General features: G+C 40.1%; 1 protein-coding gene across 4 annotated transcripts in view; it reads right to left on the bottom strand.

Annotated features, from left to right (window-relative positions):
• Nucleotides 1-24,640, bottom strand: part of LOC115760392 (synaptosomal-associated protein 25) — a 298,733-nt gene that overhangs the window by 98,248 nt on the left and 175,845 nt on the right. For all 4 annotated transcript variants that reach the window (XM_030701690.1, XM_030701692.1, XM_030701689.1 and 1 more), the window contains one exon: nt 13,745-13,862. In XM_030701690.1, the coding sequence (XP_030557550.1) occupies nt 13,745-13,862 (118 nt within the window). The remainder of the gene's footprint in view (nt 1-13,744; nt 13,863-24,640) is intronic.

Below are 24,640 nucleotides of genomic sequence, written 5' to 3' on the forward strand. Positions count from 1 at the left end.
TCGGCAGACGCTTAAAATTGGACTGAAAGTGTGCCTCGCAGTCACGCTCCTCCCTATTTGATGATGACTCAGGCTCGGTGCAAGATTCCAGCTCCCAAAACCGACGGGTTAATTCGTCAATCTGCCTCGCCTAGCCACGAGCGATGATTTTCCTGCATGTGGAGCAGCTCCAGTCGCGACCCAACCAAAGCGAGTCTTTTGCAGTATCGGCAGTCCAGAAGCTAGTTTAAGCTGGCCAACGCAGGGCAGATCGAAAAACAGACTGGCTCCGATCAACATGTCGATTTGCTAAGATTTGAAGAATTCAGGATCAGCTAGTTGTATGCTTGACGGAATTGATGTTTACCGAAAAACCATCTGAAGAAAACGCTGCATCACCAATGCCAGAGACGACTGCTGTGGACTTCAATTTGCGCAGCTGGAGCTGATGAACAAGACAGGCAGACAGACAAGAGAGGTGATGATGTGCAATTGCGACCCAGAGTCGAGCAACGCACGGCAGGGCACCAAGGAGCCAGCGCGATTTTTTACATTGATTACGGCAGTGGCAAGTAGGACGACATCGTGCTTAAGATGCTGGTCGATGGAGAGTGTCGACGATGAAGTTGCCGCCAGGATGTTTTGAGATGAAGTTTCGGCTTCTTGTTGTGTGAGCTAGAAGCATCGCTGTGACTGCTTGTGTGGCCAAGATGCAACAGGCTATGATGTTTGCTTCCACAGACTCTGCAAGTGCTGGAACCGCAGACACTCAGCTGATGTCCCCTTTGCAGGCAATTAAGGCACAGCGCAAGGCGTTTGGCTTCATGAAGGGGCAGCGAGGGCGATAATTTTGCGAATTGCAAACATTTATAAGTGGAGTGGCCTGCGGCTTCAAAAAATACACATGTATATGTTCCATTCTTGATCACCACAAACGTCCTTCTACTACTGTTGTTCTGGCACACCTGGAAGCCAGGCGTGTACATTGCCGTCGCGTGATCCGCATTTTCCAGCCTTTGACAATGCTTTTCAATGAAAGCAGTAAGCCGCTCACATGATGGTATGACGTCCAACGGCGCATCATCCTCCCAGCTAGATTTTGTGGCGCTATCTAGTTTTTGCAGCAGTGTGTGTACTATGATGCAGCCGGCGATCTGTTCCACACTGCCCATCGATTTTAGCGCACGTAAATGAGAGTTGACTTTATCTGAGAATTCGGGCAGTTGTGTCGTCGCAACCTTATCCACCTTTCTTAAGCCCAAAATTTCAGCAATGTGTGCCTGAAAAACAAGACGCTTGTTATTAAAACGCTTATCAAGCAGTTTTAGAGCGGCAGCATAATTAGTGTTTGACATTTCCAACGAGCGAATTGTATCCAGCGCTGTTCCTTTGAGGCATGCCCGTAGATGCTGAAGTTTTTCAATGTTGGTCAAATACGGATCCTTATCAATGACCGTGGTGATCATTTTCGAGAAGTCAGACCATTCTGTGTAGCCTCCATCTAATCTTGCAGCTCGTAGTCATCAACATTGCGAAGTCGCGCGGGATCAAGTTCAGAGGACAATCTATTGACTCGATCACTTAAATTCTTAATCTTTACTTTAAGAACTGCAACCGCCACTTGATTAGCAGATATCGCCTCATTTTCATTTGCACTTGAACCTTCATCAAACATTGTTAATGTAGCGCACCACAAAATTCACACAGCCGAACTGCAATACAAATTTTGCGCGCACAAGTGTTTGTTCCAGCGAGATAGCAAATAGCTAGTTAAAGCGCGATTAATGGCGATTTTGCTACGGCGTCTATGTACAACGATAAACTGTATGCATATGCACAAGCATGCGGTTAAGTACAGTTATTAGAGAGACTTGGTTAAATCGATCACTTTATGTTGAGGCTCGCAGCACTTAACGCACAACCTTTTGTAAATATGCGCAATGAAATTATAAAACAAAGTGCGAACAGAAGGGAAAAGAAAGAGTAATATAGAAAAATCACGTCGGGGTCACCAAAATGTGTAGTTACAAGCTTTTTTGCAACTAATTAATTAGCACTGCTTTGCGTGCAACGAAATTCGATGTTTTATATTTTGCTTCGAATGTACTTGTTATAATTTACGAAATGTTATAATATTGCTCGGCAGTCAACTCGAAATAGTTGTGCCTTGCTTGCGATCAAATGAAAAACTAAAAACTATATGCAAAACGAACGAAATTGAGCTCCGCTCAGAACGATGGGCAGCAGGCGTCAATGCAGGAGGCAAAGGGCCGATGAAGAGAGTAGGCAGCAACTTACAAAGAGCAAACATCATTTGCTCTTAAGCTGTAATTATGATTATTGTCTTCTGCTGTTACTGCACGCAGCCGTCGCTGTTATCTCTACCGGTCACTTGACCAATCAATAAACTTGACATTTGCCAATGTTAACTACAAAGTGTTCCCTGTAGAATTTATTCATTCATTCATAACAAAACAAAACAAGGAAACGAAAAAAAATGTTTTGAGCTAACAATGGATTCTTCAAATTTCAAAAAAAAAAAATGAAAGAGGTCCTAGTCGGGATCTCCCGACTAGGGAATACCCTGAACTCTCTTATTTCAACACCAAATAATTTAAAAGCAAGTAAGAGGTTCTATTCGGGAGCTCTAGACTAGGGGATACCCTGAACCCTCTTCTTCCAACATCAAAAGCATATATATATTCTAATTTAGAAGCTATATGTCAAGTTTGGTGACTCTAGCTATTATAATTGATCAAAATTGCCCATAAAACAGGATATCGATATCGATTTTTATTGATTGCTTGGAAACGGAGTAAGTTATCGATTATCGGAAACAAACTTAATCTGCGCGGGAACTAAGAACACCTACATCTAAAATTTTAAGTATCTAGCTCTTATAGGTTCTGAGATCCTTGCGTTCATACATACGGACGGACGGACAGACGGACGGACATGGCTAGATCGACTCGGCTATTGATGCTGATCAAGAATATATATACTTTATGGGGTCGGAGATGCTTCCTTCTGCCTGTTACATACATTTGGATTTTGCACAAATACAATATACCCTTATACCCATTTTCAACGGGTTCAACAAGTAAATACCCCAGGAACTAACAACACAATTTCCCAAACAGCTATAAGTTTTATAAAATAAACCCGATAATTTTTGTTAAACGAATGAAAAAAAAAATTAATAACCGTTAACTTCCTTTTGAACTCTCCTAAATAGTCCCAATGGCTACGAACAAAGCGATAGCAGAAGTTTATTTAAGAAATAACATAAAAATGTCAATAAATAGAATGGATAAAAATCGTTACTATTCTTAAAGAACAACGTGCCGAGTTTGATAAATCTTTCAAGTGCCTCATCAAAAGTGCATCGATTACAAACGACACAAAGTTAAAACATGTTAAAATTCTTGTAGATACCTAAAATACCAGCCGACAACTTATATGCGACAATGCAAGAAAAATAAAGATTTGCATTTAACAGACAGTTGATCTATTAAGTACGCTAAAAGAAAATATTAAACAAGTTTCGGATAGGGATAATATAATAATCCTTCCAAATTCAATCAACACTTCGGCGTCATTCGACGAGAAATTACATCAGAAAATGAAGTAAATACCCCAGGAACTAACAACACAATTGCCCAAAAAGCTAGAAGTTTTCTCAAACTAGCCTCATCGCTCTTAACAGAGTTTGATGGTAAGGCAGAAAACTTACAAAGCTTCAAAGATGTTTCGAGTCTTATAAACTCTCTAAAAGAATATCATGAAGCAACAGCTGTCAGTGTAATAAGGACCAAACTAAAAGACTATGCACGAAACTTAATAACTGAAAAAACAATCGCCGAAATAATATCAAAATTATCAAAAACGGTAAAAAGAGAATTAGTTGAAGTACTAGCAGCTAAACTCCTAAACCTACAACAAAAGCAAAAGCAAAACTACCAATACCTATACACAAGAAGTTGAGCAACTGACAAAAGCTCTAGCAGGCGCTTATATTAATAATGGTTTAAATTCAGATTTAGCTACCATTAAGCAGTAGATACAGTAGCAAATGTCTCAATCCTAAAGAATTATAACATTAATTCAAATATTAATCAAAATTACAAAGCAAGTATCACAGGAATCGGACAAAGAACAATAGAGTCAATTGGACAATCTACAATTGATCTACTGTTCGATGACTTCGTAATGTAGTAGGATAAACACATAGCAGCATAGATATACATTCATGCATACATCACTCAGTCCCATTTAACATTGTCATTCACACTCTTTAACATAAGCATTAACATTATCACGCTATATAACTTTGTTGTGTTCGAGAGAGTTCAGTTCTGTATCGCGCGACGAACAATAAAGAAGTAAAAAGAACTAAACAGTTTCTAATTAGCTATTCGTTAGAACAACGGCAAAGCTTTCCACAAATATCAGAAGTGGGATATATCCATACACCTACATCAATCAATATCATGGATAGTGTCAATATTGACCAATTAACAGTCGTGCATCTGAATGGTTGGTCGAGTTAACGGCTTGCTTAAACGCAATTTCGTCAGAGGAGCGAGGCATGGCGCCACCAGCCAACGTCGATCAAGCCCATGACGCAAGCGACACTTAAAAAATTCGCAGAAGTTCCTGTTGCGGAGCAACAACAAATTGCGAGAAACAATGCACCAATCGAGCTGCATGCCAACACAATGCGCATAGTGGAGCCAATACAAAGACTGCTTGACCAGTTAAAGTTTGCGTATGGGGAAAAACAATCAAAGGCAGAGCTACAATGCAAGTTCGAGGATCTCCAGTTGCAACCAGGCAAGAAGTTTGCTTCTTACCTCGAATAAAAAATGGTGTTAGCAAATAACATTCGCAAGCGTACGTTTGCCAACTGGGTCAACATCGTACAACCAACCTGGAGAAGCTCGCAAGGACGTCCATAAAATTAGGCCAGTTCGTTGCGCAAACTCTCCTAGGCATAATTCCCAAGCATGCCGCAAGCCTAAAAGAGAGCCAGGTACATGCTATGTATGTGCCAAATTCGGCCATTTTGTAGCACAGTCGGGCGTAGCGAAAAAAAAATGATGTCAGATATTTTAAAATTAATTTTACATACATTATTGCATCTCCCTCATTACAGCATGCTTTATAGACTCGGGTAGTCCCATTTCACTAATAAAAAAATGTCTATTGCCCAAGGAGGGCGAAGTACAACATGAGACACAAATTTATTTTGAATTAAATAAAAGTCGTCTTTAAATATTTGGAAAAACTTAAGCTTTGTATTGAAAAGATCAATAAAATGTTATTTTAAGTTGACAGTAGTAGCAAACTAAGGCACGATGTAGTGTTGCGCAGAAATTTTTTAGATGCATGCAATTTAGGGTTTGATCCAAACTCTTTAAAAATGGTAACAGTGGAACATATCAACGAGTTAGATCTTTCTCAGTCTAATGAAAGTCTGTCGGTGGTTAAAAAAATCAATGACGGCAGTGCAGTTAGTGCAGAAAACGAGGTTTTTCAAAAAGTCATTATCAAAGACATTGATAGTGGTTTTACAACTGATCAAGCAGTTGTACAACAGGCAACAATTACAACAGTGAAAACAGTTACACAAGAGACAACGGATAAAACAGTGAAAACAGTTATACAACAGGCAACGGATAAAACAGTGTAAACAGTTATACAATAGGCAACGAACAAAAACAGTGAAAAGAGTTATACAACAATCAACGAATACAACAGAGCAAGCGGGAGAGGCCACAGAGGCAACGGATATATTAAAGTGCACTCTGGGTTAAGCGAAACGAAAGATAATCATTCACCTTTAAAAAACGAACAAAAGTAAGAAAACGCGAATAAGTTATATGTCAACCACGGTTAACAATGAAATAAAATCGGACAATTTTGAAAATGAAATGTTCCACATTTACTATGCAGACGACACGACAAGTGAATATAGTTGCAGTGAAGATATAAGTTATGAAACAAAGTGCAGATTTGTAAAAATAATTGAGAATAGATATATAGAAGCAATCAGACCAGATAACCCTAAAATTAGAGCAGAAATTAAACTACGGTTGGAAAACAATAAGCCATTTAGTTGTTCTCCACGACGATTGGCATCTAGTGAAAAAGAAAAGCTTCAGGAATTATTAGATGAATATTTAAAGAATGGCATTATATGTCCTAGTGACTCAGAGTACGCATCACCGATAGTATTAGTAAAAAAAAACTGGAAACAAATGCATAGATTTTAGGAAACTCAAAAAGGTATTAGTTAAGACAATTATCCACTTCCACACTAAAGTGTGTTTTCAAAGTTAGACCTAAAGAATGGTTATTTTCATGTATTCGTAAACGAAGAGTCGGTAAAATTCACAGCGTTCATCACCCTTTCAGGGCAGTACGAATTTTTAAGAATACCATAACAATGACAGTCAAAAACGCATCTGCAGTGTTTCAGCGTTTCATCAACAAAATATTTTCCGACATGATCAAACACAATAAAGTTATTGTTTACATGGATGACATAATGGTCGCCAGTAATGACATGAACAAGCACCTTAGCAGAAATTCTTACGCGATTAACATAGAATAAATTAGAGTTACGAATGGATAAATGCGAGTTTTTAAAATCAAGTATGAAATACTTGGGCTTTCTCATTACAAACAAGTAAGAGGTTCTAGTCGGGAGCTCCAGACTAGAGAATACTCTGAACCCTTTATTCCAACACCAAATGCAGCTCGCGCAACGCGCTCGTTTGAAGTAATAAAGATAAATTTAAAATTTATTGATGATTCTGGCGACCTTTCCATATTTCAATATTTATTTGTTGGCTGGCTCGAGGTCCGTGTTAATAACAATCTCCACGTCAAAAAGCGCAGACGTGTAAAATAATTGCCCTGAAGACGGTTTGCCGATGTGCAACCGAAATATATATTTAAACCCCGAATGCGATGGAGAAACCCACACACTGCAGAGTTGCACCACTTCACCTGGAGCCACATTTTGTCGTCTGTCATTAGAGAGTTCAAGTGCCAAAGAGCTCCATGCAGGTGGCACGGCACACTGCGAGATCCAGCCGAGCAACCTGGAAATAATCACCCATGTAGATGACGGAATCATCATCCTCAACGGCGGGTCCGCAAGGATTCAGCTGGACAACGGCACTGAGATCCAGAGTCCCGGGTATTGCCAACTCTCCCTTGCTGAACATCACTGCTAGCCAAGATGTCCTCAGCCTCCCTTACCTTCATCGTTTGAGTGAACGTAATTTGGAGGTGATACAGAAATTCAAGAAAGACGCCGGAACTGATCAAGCTTATCGTGTGGCATTCATCATTGGAGCCATATGCTGTGCATTAATCTGCATTCGCCTCACTCTTTGGCGGATCATCGACGCGAAGAAGTCTGCGAAGCAGTTACGAGAAGTCGTCGCCGGGATTGGGTCGGCCGAGGACGGCCTTATACTTGAAGGGGGAGTAGTTAACACATAACACTTAAAATAGGATATTTCATAAGACCTTATGACCTTTGACCTTATGTCCGTTGCGTCCGTGAAAGTATTACAATCTGTTAATGCTCTTCACTTTATCATTAAGTTCCCGAAAATCAAAATGGCTTGCAGAAAGGTTATGCTGTATCCAGTTGCACATGAGAATGCTGTGCTACAATTGACGACAACATTATAGCTGAGTGCGGAGATCAAGTGCTTGCCCTTAAGAATTGCACTTCCATGCCGGAAGGAACCTTTTGTCAACTTTCACCGACCAGCTCTTGTGCCAGAGAGCTGCATGCTGGTGGCTTGGCAAACTGCCAAATGCAGCCGAATCACTTAGACCCGATCACTTGCGTTCACGGAACGAATCCAATCACGTTCAATAGTTGGGCTCTGATCAACGAAACTAAGTACTTGAATTGCAACAACTTCCAGAGTAAGTTCCCCGGCATCGCGGCATCTCCCCTTCTGAACGTCACCGGCCACCAAGACGTGTTGAGTCTCCCCTACCTTCATCGCCTGAATGAACGTAACCTGGAGATCATCAAGGAAGTCAAGGACGAAATTGGAAGCGTCGACAGCGTGGTAATAGCCTTCTTGTTGGGTGCTGTGTGTTGCATCATAATTTGCGTCGGAGTCACCTACCGTCGGTTCACCAAAAACATGGCATCGGCCAAGGAGATTAAGAAGGTGATCGCCGAGGGCGGCCTTAACTTAAAAGGGGAGCAGTTAACAGAGGTCAACGACACCAGCTCCACATGCTGATATAGCACTGAGCCGAATGTTCTGACGAGCTAACAGGGGTCAGCAAAATGCAACATAACACCAGCAGCAGATGCTGACATAGCTCTGGGCCGGATGTTCTTGCACGACGGCAGCGCACGAGGCGCAAGCTAAGCATTCTAGCAGCCGTTGTGAAAGCACACAATAGCTTAGGTATTTTTGATCAATCTTTTGTAAATTTAGTTTTTAATGCGGCTTTCACTGAGGCACATCGGCCCAGAGACTTCGCGCGTAAATTAACTCACTCACTACGGCGTATCGGCCTAGTGTTTTATAAATGACCAAAATAAAGTCTTGTGACGAAAATTCGCGAAGACCTCACTATTTAAAACTTAATTTACATTCATACATACAGCATTTAACATAAGCATTAACATTATTACGCTATATAACTTTATTGTGTACTAGAGAGTTCAGTTCTGTAGGAGTAAAAAGAACTACGCTGGGTCTAATTTGATATTCGTTAGAATAACGGTAAAGCCTTCCACAGTAATCAGTCACAATTTCCAAATAGTCTACAATGAATTTCCGATACCATGCGACGTAATTCTTGGATTAGGCTTCATTAAAAAATTAAATTGTATAATAGATTATCAACTTGATGAATTCATCATGAAACCAAAATCACTTAATTATCAAATACATGTACCACTATTACATAATGATATTGACAATTCAATATTATAACCAGCTAGATCAGAAGTAATGAGAAAAATTACTCTACTGACAAATGAAGATACAGTTCTTATACCAAACCAGGAAATACACCCTGAGGTTATAGTAGCAAAGATTTAATAAGGCAATAGTCGTTATTTTAAATACAACTAGTAAGCATATAAAATTCCAGAATCCCTAAATAAACTTCGATTCACTACAAGAATATGAAAGAACAAGTAAGAGGTTCTAGTTGGGAGCTCCCGACTAGGGGATACCGTGAACCCTCTTCTTCCAACATCAAATGAATATATATATTCTATTTTAGAAGCTATATGTCAAGTTTGGTGACTCTACCTCTTATTATTTACCAAAATTGCCCAAAAAACAGGATATCGATATCGATTTTTATTGATTGCTTGGAAACTTAGTAAGTTATCGATTATCGGAAACAAACTCGATCTGCGCAGACATGGACTAGATCGACTCGGCTATTGATGCTGATCAAGAATATACATACTTCTTGGGGTCGGAGATGCTGCCTTCTGCCTGTTACATACATTTGGATATCGCACAAATACAATATACCCTTATATCCATTTTTAATGGGTTCAGGGTATAAAAATAAATAACGTCAATTTCAGGATTCAGGGTATAAAAATAAATAACGTTAATATCAGCAAAATACAAGAACAAATGAAGTCATAAGTAAGTTAAAATTCCCTGACCAATTTAGGAAACGAGCTTATTGATTTATGTACCAAATACAGTGACATATTTGGTATAGAAATAATATTAATTTTTATAAACAAAAATTAAGGTTAGCAGACAAACACCCGTATATATTAAAAACTACAGAAATGCAGAAATGGCAGAAATTAACAGATAAGTCGAAAAATTAATAAAAGATGGTATAGTAGAAACATGTATCTCAGAATATAATAGCCCACCTCTTGGTACCCAAGAAATCTCTCCCAAATTCCAATTAGAAAAAATGGAGTAATGTAGCTGACTATCGCCAAATAAATAAAAAACTTTTAGCAGACAAATACCCACTGCCAATAAAAAATGATATCCTAGGCCAATTTTTACGAGCAAAATAGTTTTCATGTCTCGATCTTATATCTGGATTCCACCAAATAGAACTAGATGAGAAATCTAGAAATGTAGCATCATTTTTAACGAGCACTGGCTCCTTCCGTTTCACGCGGTTACCATATGTTTTTAGGGTAGCACCAAATTCATTAATGCGAATGATGGCACTCGCATTTTCAATCCTAGAGTCATCCCAAGCATTTCTCTATATGGATGACCTAGTAGTTATCGGCTGTTCAAAGCAGTACATGTTCAAAGACTCGACAAGGATATTTGACCTGTGTCGACAACATACATAATTTAAAATTAATCCCAGAGAAATGTGCGTTTTTCTTGCACGACGCAACATTCCTTGAGCATAAGTGCACAGGCCATGGCATCCTTAAGGATGGTAAAATAAATGTTTTATTCAAGTCATTTGACTAGATTGTGCAAAAAGAATGTTTAATTCGAATGGACAAAAGAATGCGAAGATGCATTTAAAAATTTAAATGAATGAAACCTACATAATTGCAATACCCTGACTTCAGCAAAGAGTTTTGCATAACCACAGATGCGAGTAATCATGCATGCGGTGCTATTCTATCCCAAGAGCACAACGGTGTGCAGTTGCCAATTGCATACGCATCCCGAGTTTTAATACAGGGAGAAGGCAATAAATCAACTGCACAGCAGGAATTAGCTGCTAAACATTGGGCAATAAAACAAAAACAGCAATAAAATAAATATACAAGTAAGAGGTTCTAGTCGGGAGCTCCCGACTAGGGGATACCCTGGACCCTCTTATTCCAACACCAAATGCAGCACGTGCTACTCGCTGGTTTGTAGCAATAAAGATAAATTAAATAAAAAAATATTCCCTTGGAAGAGTTCGAACTCGCAACTAATCGCACTACTTGCCGCCGTCTTTACTCAACAGCCACAGCAGAAAAAAAATATAGTTTCCTCGGCATGGCTCGAACTTGCGACAGACCACACAACTTGCCACCGCCTCTACTCAACAGACACACCAAAAATTAAGTCTCTGTGAGAAAAAAACGAATTAAAAAAGCAGACGCGCATGAATGTGTGTGTGTGTACAGAAATTCTTGGAATTTTTGGTATACAGAAATTCTTGGAATTCTTGGTATACAGAAATTCTTTGAATTTGCGTCGCAAACACGTGCACAGTCAAAATACCGAAAAACAAAACAAAAACCGATCCTAATGAAATTTTCTACAGTATTGTATGGTACCATAGAATATTTGTGTATTCTCAAAAATTCAATTGCATTTAAATTGTGGCCTAAATACAAATTGGATTAATAACTAGATTTATAGCTTAATTGTACAAGCAACATATCTTGTTTGGTGACTCTAGCTCTTATTATTTACCCAATTTGCTCAAAAAACAGGATTTCGATATTGATTTTTATCGATTGCTTAAAAACGGAGTAAGTTATTGATTATCGGAAACAAACTCGATCTGCGCAGGCAATAGGAGGACCCGCAGTTAAAATTTTTCTAGCTCTTATAGGTTATGATATCTTTGCGTTCATACATACGGTACAGACAGACAGACGGACAAGGCTAGATCGACTCGGCTATTGACGCTGATCAAAATATATATGTATGTACACTTTATGGGGTCCTTCTGCCTGTTACATACATTTACATTTTGACCAAACACAATATATCCTGTTTGCCCATTTTAATCGTCGGTTTGACGAAGAGTTCTAAGAAAAGGCCAAAAATTAATATGTTAAACTTTTACGACTTGCTGCTTGTGCTCATGCTATAATTAAAGGGTTTGGCCTCTTCATGGGCAAATTTGCAATTTTCCACTTTGGTTGTTGGTAAGGGTATCTGAACGTTGTGTGTATGTAAACTGTTTGAGCCTGCCAAGCACATAAACTTACTCATTTTTCTATATGGATGGAAGCCTTAATGCGTTTGTGTGCCTGTTGGTTGCTTGCGTGTTCCATGCGAATTTCTAATGACAAGCCCTTGATTCAAATTTTGTTAAATTTGCATCGGGCAGGCAACCAATATGCACACAAACGCATAATTGCTTTCATCCCTATATAAAAGTGTATAATTGTGCGTGCTTGGCAGGCCCAAAAAGTTATCATGCAAGTTATTTGATTTCTCAATTGTGGATGTTGATGTTGTTTATTAAGGTGCTCGTCACAGTCACGTTATATTCCTTGTAGATTATGTTCGGAAAGCAACTAGATTTCCAAATCACTGGCCTTGTGGCTTAGCAATGAAGAAATTAGTATAACGGATTGATGACTCCAAGTGCCGGAGCAGTATATTTGAAGAAGTTTTTCTTACAAAGTTGGATACAAAACTAAACTAGAATTGACACATTGAATTGGATACGAACCCAAAGGCTAGGCGCATAAGTCTCAGCTGATATATCCAGCAAGCCGAATCAGCATACGCCAACACTGTCTCTTGAGACATAGGCAAGTGTCAGGTTACCGCTGCTGGCTGCAGTGGCCGGGCACTGAACTCATGCGTCAGCAGAATGTTGCAATGTAAACAAAGGGCACTGCAACATTTTTGCGTTATTATAAACAAAAGTGTGTTCTTATGACATAAATATGAAGTGCAATTCTTATGTGTTAACTTGCACACATGCCAAAGTTTAGGTACCCTTACACTTACAACAAGCATGGAAAATAGCAATTTTGCACATGAACAGTTCAAAGTCTTTAATAATTTCATACAGCTGCTTACTCGAAAGAGTGTGCGTGTGCACAAGCAGTGAGTCGCAAAAATCGACCATTTCAATTTTTGGTCTTTTTATAGAACTCTTCGACAAGCCGACGGTGAAGAAATACGACTTAGATATTTTTTTATTTTAAGCAAAATAGGTCCCCACAGTAAACAAAAAATAAATATAAATATTTAATTTAGGTCAAATAATTGTTTATTAAATAAATATAAATATAATTCTTCTCATTTTGCCTGACTGGACGAAGAAATACATCACAGAGCATTTGAATGTGTGGGCCCATTGCTACCACAGGCACAAAAGGTACACAATTGAAGTAAAAATCTTTGGCTCGCGACAAACGCCCTGATCTACTTGTGCGCACAGCAACTCAATTCAAACATATGTATGTATATATGTTTGTAGATCTCGGGGTTTTGTGAGATGCAATGCAGGGAGAGGCCAGCGTTCGGCTGCCAATCTCAGCAGTCTTACTCTATCTCCATGGGGCTTACTCTTTGCGAATTATCGTGGTTCCATTATTCTGGTTAGTGCTATTATCTACATGTTGTTTTGTTAGTGATTTAAGCTATGTATGTATAGATATAGAATTTGGCGATATATGTATCGAAATATGAATAATTGAACGTATCGATGCTGGAAAAATGACAAAATCGATACGAGGAGCTTTAATACATGGCATATGTTTGAGCGGTTGAACGGAGTGGACCTTAAGAGTAAAAAAGAAAAGTTGTGCAATGAAATATATTAAGAAAACAAGAAAATATTGTGGATTTTACAAGGGTTTTCGTTGTTTTAAAATTTATTTTTAAAGATAACTCAACGAACAACAATCTTCATTTTCCTCTCACAACGCATGGAAGAGTCAATCCACATCGGATTTCAATATCATATAGCTCTCATAAAATCGGTTGGTCAAGCGTTTAGTTGTGTATAAACAAATATTTTTAAATTATTTTGGCTTGTTCATAAAATATATTTATTGAATATTTACTTATTGCAGGGTAGTACGCAAATGCCGCAACATTTTTCCATTCCACTTAGGTTTTTTTCGGCCTCTCTCATGTCAGCATTAATTTGATCCATTCCTTCCTCAATTCGATCAAGTTGCTCTAGAAAGACGTATAAATTATACTTATTACATCGATTTTTAATGTAATGGAAAAGGTGTATACCATAGATTTTAAGTAAAATGATTGAAATAAAAACCATGAGCCAAATGTGCCCATAGGTATATGGATTTAAAAAATTTATTGTAATAAATTTAGATTTGAGGTCCATCCCACAGAATGAACATACCATTTCTATTTCAACCACATACATATTTATAAGTATATATTCTTTTTATACCGTGAACTCATTAAAAATGGTTAGAAGGGCTTAATGTTTTTATGCAAATGTATGTAACAGGCAGGATGAAGCATCTCCGACCCCATTTAGTATATATATTCTTGATCAGCATCAACAGCCGATCAACTGGCCATATCCGTCTGTCCGTCCGCATGTATGAACGAAAGGATTTCAGAAACTATAAGAGCTAGAGAAATTTGGTGTGTACGTCCTCCTATTCCAAGCGCTGATCGAGTTTGTTTCCGAGCAATCGATAAAAATCGATATCGAAATCCTGTTTTTTAATACATTGGGTAAATACAAAGAGCTAGAGTCACCATACTTGATATGTTGCTTTTAGAATAATATATATATATATATATAAATATCAAGTATCTTTATTTTTGCAGCTTTCGCCACCTCCTCGCTACCACCATTAAGCTATAAATCAAGTTAATAACCCAACTTGTATTGCCCACCAATTTAAGCTTAAGCTTTAGAATACACTAATATTCTATGGTACAACAAGCTATACTGTAGAAAATTTCATTAGCATCGGTTAAGAAAACCCAAAGTTATGTTTTACTGCACAATTGGATAGGGCGCAAAATCCAAAAATTTCTGTATCAGCAGCATTGCAATTGCGATTATTTTCTGTAATGCTATTTAAATTCATTATTTTCTCAATAATACCCCTAACCCCTAGTTATAATACTTAATTATTGGTGTGGCTGTAGAGTAGAGGCATAGCAAGTGGTGCGGTCTGTCGCGATTTCGAGCCCTACCGGGGAAACAAATTTTATACCCTAAACCCATTAAAAATGGGTAAAAAGGTATTTGATAAAATCGTATTTGTGCAAAAATTTAAATGTATGTAACAGGCAGAAGGAAGCATCTCCGACCCCATAAAGTATATATATATTCTTGATCAGCATCAATAGTCGAGTCGATCTAGCAATAGCCGCCTGTCTGTCCGTCCGTCCGTATGTATGAACGCAAGGATCTCAGAACCTATAAGAGCTAGAGACTTGTAATTTAAAATGTAGATGCTCCTAGCTCCCGCGCAGATCGCTCCCGCGAGAGTTGCATCTTTTTTTTGGATTGTTATTTTAGTTCCTTTTTTTATCATAAGTACTTAATTGTTGCTGTGGCTGCTGAGTAGAGGCATAGCAAGTAGTGCGGTCTGTCGCGAGTTCGAGCCCTACCGGGGAAAGTATTATTATTTTTTTTTTTTGCTGGTGTGGCTGTTGAGTAGAGTCGACAGTAAGTAATGCGGTCAGTTGCAAATTCGAGCCCTGCCAAGGGAACTTTTTTTAATTAATTTATTTGGTGTTGGAATAAGAGGGTTTAGGGTATCCCCTAGTCGGGAGCTCCCTTACTCTTACTTGTTTACGTGTATTCAGGTGACTTCCGGTGTTCCTCAAGGTAGTCGGTTTGACCGGCTAATCTTTACTCTTTTCATCAATTAGCTTCCCCCGATCCTGTCCAACTCTCGAGTATTAATGTAAGCTACTGATGTAAAAGTATACCTTGCATATAAAGATGATTATAGCAAGTTTTATGGAGTATATTGCTCGGATTCTTCTTTTAAATTCATCTATTCTAAGCTATGCAGCAAGTAGATAGCCTTAGCATATATTTGTAGTTTGTATTTCGCTTTTATAGACCTCTCTGCTTGTTTCAGCCTTTCTTGAAACCTTGTTTGGCCAATCACTATCAGTGAAGTCCAATGGTAGTTTTAAATAAAGGTGTATGCCAGGATACTATTTAAGTATGCAGTACATTTGGTGTAGATGCAGTTGAAATTTTGCAGCCAAAGCTAGTCTGCAGAGAGGCATTCTGCATACAGGTGAAACCGTTGCCTTAAAGTTCACAGCACATTTCTGTGTACATCGTTTCGTTACAAGCCGTGCCTTGTTTCGCTCTACTTGACTACCCGCTACTCGTTTAACATTGAGCACCCATTTACAACCAATAGCGAGCTGATCTTTTGCAAATTTATCAATCTGCCGTGTTATATTCAACATGAGAGCGATGAACTTCCTGTTCTTTGTGTCACGGCAAAATGCAACTTGGAAATTGGTGTGTCACGCCTTACCATATCTGCAAAAATATTGTATTGCTTTTTGGGTCGTCCACGCTTTCCAGTGCGAATTATTTTCGGCCTCCTGGTCCCAAACGTGGTTCACCGTCTATTCTCAGTATTCTTTGCACAAGTTGACCAATTAAATGAGACCATTGAGGGATTGATGGAAATGCAAAAACAAATGCTAACCATGCAAACACAAATATGGGATTTGCTCAACGCACGTAATCATAATACTTATCAGCGATACCTGACTTCTGGAGATCTTGACTCCTAATCTCCATCCTTATTAAAAACAACATACAGCATTTTCCTACCCGACCAGTTCGCAATAATGAGGTACAAATGGCCTCAGCTATAGTCACTACGGGCCTCAGCACTTTCGAGGTGTATTCTATTTACTGCCCTCCAACCTTCACTTGGCTGAGTGGCGATTTTGCAGACCTGTTTAGACAACTAGACCGTATGTTCATTTTCGGTGGTGATTGGAACGCCCTGGGGAGACCAGCGGTGCACCAAAGAGGTAAGGAGCCTTAGAAATTTGTCCTCTCCTCATGTGGACGTATTAGCTACTACCCATACAGAGCTAATAACAACCCAAACTGTCTGGAAATCGATATCTACAAAAACATTTCTCAATGGAAGCTCCAGATAGACAAGCGTTTTGACATGTTCTGGGATTATATCCCATTAATTGCAACCCTCAACTCCGCTGCAACTTGCTTTTTTCCTGCAGAGAGGCTCATCGGTCGCTACCCAAATTTACAGGAGCTTAAGCGATGCTTGAATAACTCGATTTACCCCGACATGAAGCTTAATTCCTGTACAGATATAGATGATGCCTTGGATATATTTACAAGTAAAGTTCGCAGAGGCGCTCTTGGCTTCTTTAACACATTAATGGTAGACTCCCGCTTACCCCTGAACACCACCTCCTGTCAAAGAAACGCAAGCTCCGAAGAATATATTTCCGCTCGCAGTATCCAGTCGACAAGACAAACAGCTCCAAGACAGAGCATCACCTCAATTAGGCGTTACGCTCAAACCGTGCTGCCTTCTTTGACAATATGCTCGTCAACTTGGATTTCAGCAACTATTCCTCTTCTTCATTGTAAAAAGAAACCCGAAGTGCTAAACGCCAGCCGATCCGCCAGGTCCCACTAAAAAACGCCAGCGGCAGATAGTATCCGTCAGACGACGAAGACCTTTGCTCATGAAATGGCCTCATTAAACGATTTGAGAGACGTTTGGTCTCTGCTTTCCGTTCAACTTCATTTTGACCTCCCTATCTCACTATGTACCTCGGCGAAAGTCTCTAAGTCTCTGCAACATAACATAGAAGGTAACGCGTTGCTATTCGTTACGATGGTATTTAACGCGATATTAAAGGTGCGATTCTTCCCGTCTTAGTTTGCCATTGTCTCGACGATCTTCTGCCTTCGATTTAAAAGGTTTGGCAGCGACTGCTTGCCTCCAGAATGATGGTTGTCAAGGAATCCCGTGGACGCATTCCTGACCAACAATTTGGATTCCGCGCGGGTCACAACACTACCGAACAACTTCACTAGATTACAAACGACATTCTTCAGGCGGTTGATTCAAAAGAATACTGAAATGAAGTCTTAATCGAATGTTTGGCACCTGCGGCCAAGGTAAAATCTTGTCTACCCTGCAGCGACACCGTTCCACAGAGCAATAAAGTTAAATATCTAGGATTGCTCTTCGACCAGCGACTAACTTTAAGACTCCACAACACCTTAGTGGTTAATAGTTGCCGAACCAAAATCGCCAGCGTATATTGTTCAGTAACAAGAAGAGCAAGCTTTCTCCCAACAATAAGTGCACAGTGTACTGCCCCCGTATGGATGTACAGCATTCCGATCTGGCAAATTACTGCCAAGTCTCAACGTAAGAGAGTGCAAATCATGCAAAACACAGCATTACCCCTAATCACGGTGTCTGGCTACGCAGCCAAAACAGCTGGAGCGACCTCGCAACTAATAAGAGCAGCATTTTAATCTCATCTTAAAACACTTGCTCTGCGAAGCAATTGCCTTAATTTCGCTCTTAAAATTACAATTACAATAAGCTGGCGTTCTTCGCTGTAACGAGCAATTTATTGCCCTTGCATTACTTATGCGAAGGCCTCGATGCTGCGCGTCGAGTTAGTTCAGTTCGTGCATTTGGTACACATCGGCCACTTGCATTACTTAAATTTATAAAAAATCAATTGTCGTTTCGCTGTAATCGGCACGTGCGAATGCGGCTTCGCTTGCGTTTGTAAATTTTTTGTAAACTCCAAAATGTAAGCTATAAGCACAAAGCAATTCGGATCTGCCTTTTTCATTAAAGTTATAATAAACATACAAACAAATTGGAGCACCAGAATTAAAATAAGGTTAATTATTTCTATTTGTGAAAGCAATTGAAAAAGCTCAATAGCGCAACATTTTGCTGACCCCGATGTGATTTATTTGTTGCTGTAAGATTATGTGCTTTACATTAAAGCAATAATCTTAAAAGATCACCACCTAAAATTTCGTTTTGTGCTGTTTATATACATATAAGCGATCGGCGTCGCTTTGCCTACCCTCTCGGTCGCTTACAATTTTTGTTCATTTGTACACGCTACAGTCGTTGCTTCGTTACATAGCTTGACACTTGCATTCGCCGATATTCTTACTTCTATTGTTTTTTCAATGGTTTGCATGTACTAGCGATCACCGTTGTTAGTTACTCAGCTAGTTTCGCACACGATTTTTATCAACGCTTCTAATGGCAACCGAAAATACTACCTCTAGTGCAGTGCCCTCTGCAAACAGGTTGACTTTCCCGAAGCGCAAATCCATTGGAAATTTCGGTTCGGAGTGAAATCGCGAAACGTGTTTCAATATTGCCCTGCTCAACATTTCGCGACCAATCTGTGCTGCCCTCGCAGACAGTTAGAGCTAAGGCATTACCCTCAATAAAGTTGCATACGTTGAGTGGTGGTAACATAGAATGGACCGACTTTTATTCTATGTTCACAACCGTCATAGAAAATCATCCTGATCTAGCAGATATCGAAAAGCTGCAGCATCTTCGATCGTGCCTGAAGAATTCAGCGCTGTACGCGAGTCGATTATTCGAAATAACAAACGATAATTATGCCATAGCACTTAATTTATTGGAGAAAAGGTTTAATAATAGACGTTTGGTTTTTCAGGCACACATACTTGATATATTGGGGCTCAAGAGGGTGGCAGGTGGATCGGCTGTGGCGCTAAGGCAGGTATCCGACCAATTCAACGCACATATTCGTGCGTTGAAGAGCATGGGCAACTCCGAACAGATCGCTGGATACATCATTGTGCAGATTATTCTACAAAAGCTGGACCCAACATCACAAGCCAAGTGGGAAGAAAGACTAGAGCATTCGCTGTTCGTCAACTTAATACCATCGTGGGAGCATATGGCTACTTTTTTGGAGCAGGGATGCCGAGCAATGGAAACCGTAAATTTTGCTATGGCAAGCTATGCTCCTAGCCATCAGGTGGGAAAAACTAAAGCAATTAACACAAGTAGATCATCATTTATCACCCCTAACCACGACGCCCCAGTCTGCGTCTTTTGTGACAGCCCTGGTCATGGTGTATATAATTGTTCCCGATTTGGAAACTTGACCCCTGTATTACGGCATATGGAGGTAAAACGCCTTGCATTGTGCTTGAATTGCCTAAAGAAAGGAAATCAATTGCGATCATGCAGCTCTGGATGCTGTCGGACCTGCGGGACGAAACATTATTCCCTGCTGAATATAAATAATTCTGTTATCCCGTCTGGTGATTCATCGTCGACAACCCTTGCCTCTTTAAGTCGTCGCCTCTCTTCTTGCCCAGTATTTCAATAGTGATGTTGCCCTCTTGGCTACTGCTATGGTCTTCGTTAAAAATCGCTCTGGCACTTTGATACCTTGTCGTGCCCTTTTGGATTCTGGTTCTCAGCTTCGCCTTATAACGTCGAGTCTTGTTCAACAGTTTCAGTTAAAGAAGCACAGGTCCTCAGCCATTGTCTCTGGTCTAGGAGATTCTCGGTCACTACGGTCACTATCAAACTACAGTCTCAAGTCTCTGAATACTCAACATGCCTCACAGCTCTGGTAGCGCCTAACATAACTGATAGTCAACCGAGTTTTACTATCAACACAACGAATTGGAACATTCCCGATAACATAAAACTTGCAGATCCATATTTCTTTAAACCTCAACGCGTGGACTTTCTGTTTGGAGCTAGCCTGTTGTACGATCTTCTCAGCGACGGCCAGATAAGGCTTCTCCCAGGGCTACCATGTTTTCAAAAAACACGGCTTGGTTGTTTAGTTTCCATGTGTACCATGTACCTTCTTCAAAGGAAGAAAATAATTGTGAAGAACATTTCGTAAGGACTCATATCAGATTTCCTAGTGGCCAATAATCAGTTCGTTTACCCTCCAAGCGAAGCTTGGAATGTCTGGGGACTTTGTACCAACAAGCCTTTCGTCGGTTCCTGACCCTGGAACGCAAACTACAAATCACCCAGACCTGAATATTCAATATTCAAATTTTTTAAAGGAATACTTGGATCTGGGTCATATATCTCCTGTCGCTCCAGAGTCCATAGGACTTTGTCAATATTTTCTACCTCATCACTGTGTCTTTAAAGAAGACAGATTAGCGACAAACTTGCGAGTTGTTTTGGACGGCACAGCAGCTACCTTGTCAGGTTATTCATTCAATGAACAATTGATGGCTGGACCTGCTCTTCAAAGCTCGCTGTATTATATCTTTCTTCGTTTTCGTAAGTTCTCGGTCGCCCTAACAGGAGATATTAAAAATACTCAAAGCATGGCGAGACTCGCCAGAACAGGATGTAAAGATTTTTAAACTGGATACAGAAACATACGGAACACAGTCAGCTTCATTCCTCTCTGTCCGTGTTATGCATCAGCTGCCTATGGATGAGGAAACTAATTTTTCAATTGGATCTCGGATGAACCAATGTGACTTCTACGTTGATGACCTTATTTCAGGGGGTGACTCAATTCAAGAAGCAAAGGAAATTCTTAATTAGACGGCTGAAATTCTGGCAAGTGGGGGCTTCAAGCTGCGAAAGTGGTGCTCAAATAATGCTGCTATACTGAAAGGGATTCCCGAAGAGGATAGAGAATCTTCTCTAAAGTTTGATGATGGTAGCCATATCACTAAAACTCTTGGACTCGCTTGGGACTCAGCGTCGGATAGGTTGCTGTTTTCTTTTTCGTCCATTCTGCAGAGATCCAAACTATCCAAAAGATCAATGCTGTCGACTATAGCTGGCATGTATGACCCGCAGTGACTCATAGGGCCGGTACTCACCAACCCTAAAATCTTTTTGCAGCAGATCGGGAAGGAGAAGCTTGCGTGGGATGAGAACTTGCCATCATCACTAGCAACAGCTTGGCAAGATCTTTGCTGCAGCTTTGAGAAGGCACAGTTTCTTAAATGCCCTCGTCTCGTGTCTATTACCTGCAGCAGAGTTAGAGGTTCACGGTTTCTGCGACGCCAGCATCGAAGTATATGGGGCCTGTGTCTACGTCCTTTCTCGACGACCATCAGCCAGTTGTCAGGTGTTGTGTTCCAAATCACGTGTAGCTCCTCTGAAAACAATCCAAAGCTAGAGCTCTATAGCGCCTTGTTATTACTAATCTCATGCGTGAGATATCTAAAATAAATCTCTTCGATGGAAAATTTTACTGTTGGTCGGATTCTTCTGTATGATTTTCCTGCTTGTAAGAAAAGCCAGAACTCGAACTTAAAACAAGTAAGAGGTTCTAGTTGGGAGCTCCCGACTAGGGGATACCCTGAACCCTCTTCTTCTAACATCAACTGCATATACATATATATATTCTATTTTAGAAGTTATATGTCAAGTTTGGTGACTCTAGCTCGATTTTTATCGATTGCTTGGAAACGGAGTAAGTTATCGATTATCGGAAACAAACTCGATCTGCGCGGGAACTAGGAGCACCTACATCTAAAATTTCAAGTCTCTAGCTCTTATAGGTTCTGATATCCTTATCCGGACAGACGGACGGACGGACATGGCTGGATCGACTCGGCTATTGATGCTGATCAAGAATATATATACTTTATGGGGTCGGAGATGCAACCTTCTGCCAGTTACCTACATTTGGATTTTGCACAAATACAATATACCCTTGTACCCATTTTTAATGGGTTCAGGGTATAAAAAGGTTCTTTTTGCGTCATCTCCCTTAGTTGATATAATTGCCACTTGTAAATACGTCAATCCATTTGATACAATGTAGCGTATATTCGAATATATTTTTAAATTCATACACAGAAGCGGGCATCCTGGCTAACAGTGAGTGATATACAATATGGGACCCAACTCTTACTAAGGCTCGTCCAGAGAGCACACCTGTGGGAAGAGATAAAAAAATTGCGACCGAGAAGAGTTGTTTAATTAGACGCATCACGTCGCATCACTTAACCCTTTTTTGGATGATTTCGGCATTTTTAGAGTTGATGGGCGCTTAAAAAACACTTCGCTGGATTTCGAAGCTCGAGATCCAATAATTCTCCCGCGTCCCCATACCATCACAGATTCAGTTATCACACGGTTTCACAATCGGGATTTACACGCTGGTCCAGGCAGGCCATCTCAGATATGGTTGGATACCGCTACCAACTTTGTCGGCGCCAAGAACGAGATTCTGGAGCTCAAGCGTCTATTCATCAGTCGCGATCATATTGATTCAGTGCACAAGTTTTGCATGGCTGAGTCCATTGATTGTAAATTTATACCCCCTCGCTCGCCGCATTTTGGCGGCCTTTGGGAATTAGCAGGGAAGACAGCGAAGCATCATTTTTATCGTGCTGTTGGCTTTTGTGTTGTCAACTTCGAAGAGCTTCTCTTGTCTGCCACATAGCATCGATAGTTTACTACACGCCATTGTTTCCTCTTTCAGAATATCCAGCAGACCTAGATATGCTCACTCCAGCTCATTTCTTGATTGGTGGACCCAGCTCAACGTTCGTTGAGCCTGATGTGCCAAATGGCGTAGTCCGAAACCAGGCCTATGCGCCAACGACTCAGTCCTTGTAAAGGTGACCACTGGCGAGAATCACGGAGCTAATCTTTGGAAAGGATGGAGTCGCTCGCGTAGCCACAAGCTGTGGGAATCTGTTGAAAGCCCATGCCCAGGGGGGAGAATGTCTGGATGCGCAGTCAAAATAGCTGGAGCGACCTCGCAACTGATGAGAGCAGCATCCTAATCTTATCTTAAAACACTTAAAATTACAATTACAATGAGCTGGCGCTCTTCTCTATAACGATCAACAATAAAATAGGTCCATTATTTCTATTTGTGAAAGCTATTGGAAAAGCTCAGTTGCGCAACAAACGGATTGTTCATGGTATGACAGGAACTCAACTCTGCATAGAGACTTGAATCTGGCAGTTGTCGAGGACAAGATTCCCTTCCACTCAAGCCGATACAACGATCGACTGTTGGTTCGAAGAAATCGCTTGGCGAAATACCACCTAAGTTAACTGTGTTGTAATAAAAATGAATGCTATTTTTGAATCAATACAAGAAACATATATAAAACCAGTAAGAGGTTCTAGTCGGCAGCTCCCGAGTAGGGGATATCCCCTGCAAATATATATACTATTCTAGACGCTATATGTAAAGTTTGGTGACTCTAGCTCTTGTTATTTACCCAATTTGCTCAAAAAACAGGATGTCGATATCAAATTTTATCGATTGCTTGCAAACGAAGTTATCAATTATCGGTAACCCACTCGATCTGCGCAGGCACTATGAGGACCTACAGCTAAATTTCAGGTCTCTGGGAGGGACGGACAGACGTACGGAATAAAAGGCAGACATACAGACATGACTAGAACGACTCGGTTATTGATGCAGATCAAGAATATATATACTTTATGGGGTTGGAGATGCTTCCCTCTGCCTGTTACATACATTTACATTTTGCACAAATACAATACACCATTTTTACCCATTTTAAATGGGTTCAGGGTATAAAAAGAAATCGCTTGGCCAGATCCCTGGCTACAGCTACACCTACCTCTCCCGCGAGACAGTTCAGGGCGCAGGAGGCGTCTAGGAAGTTCCCTGAGGCCGTAATGCATTACGAATTCAACTTAGTTTTTATAAATCTACTTATTCTTAATGCTGTTTATTATTCAAACCAGGCAACATCCAACTTGATTCTAAGCGCATTATAGGACACACTTTAATTCTGATTGGCACTTGTTAAAATAACACTTCATAAAAACGTGAAAGAAGGGTTATCTTCGGCAAGCAGAAGATCTAATACCCTTGAAGACCGAACCTTTTCATAATGCTTATAGTGATTTGCCCGTATCTAAGAAGCACAGGGAAAATAGTTAATGCCTAGTTTGGTCAGGATATCTTGATAAGCAAATCAA

This window comes from Drosophila novamexicana, unplaced genomic scaffold, assembly GCF_003285875.2.
Source record: "Drosophila novamexicana strain 15010-1031.04,08,12 unplaced genomic scaffold, DnovRS2.1 tig00000434-arrow-pilon, whole genome shotgun sequence".
NCBI lineage: Eukaryota > Metazoa > Arthropoda > Insecta > Diptera > Drosophilidae > Drosophila > Drosophila novamexicana.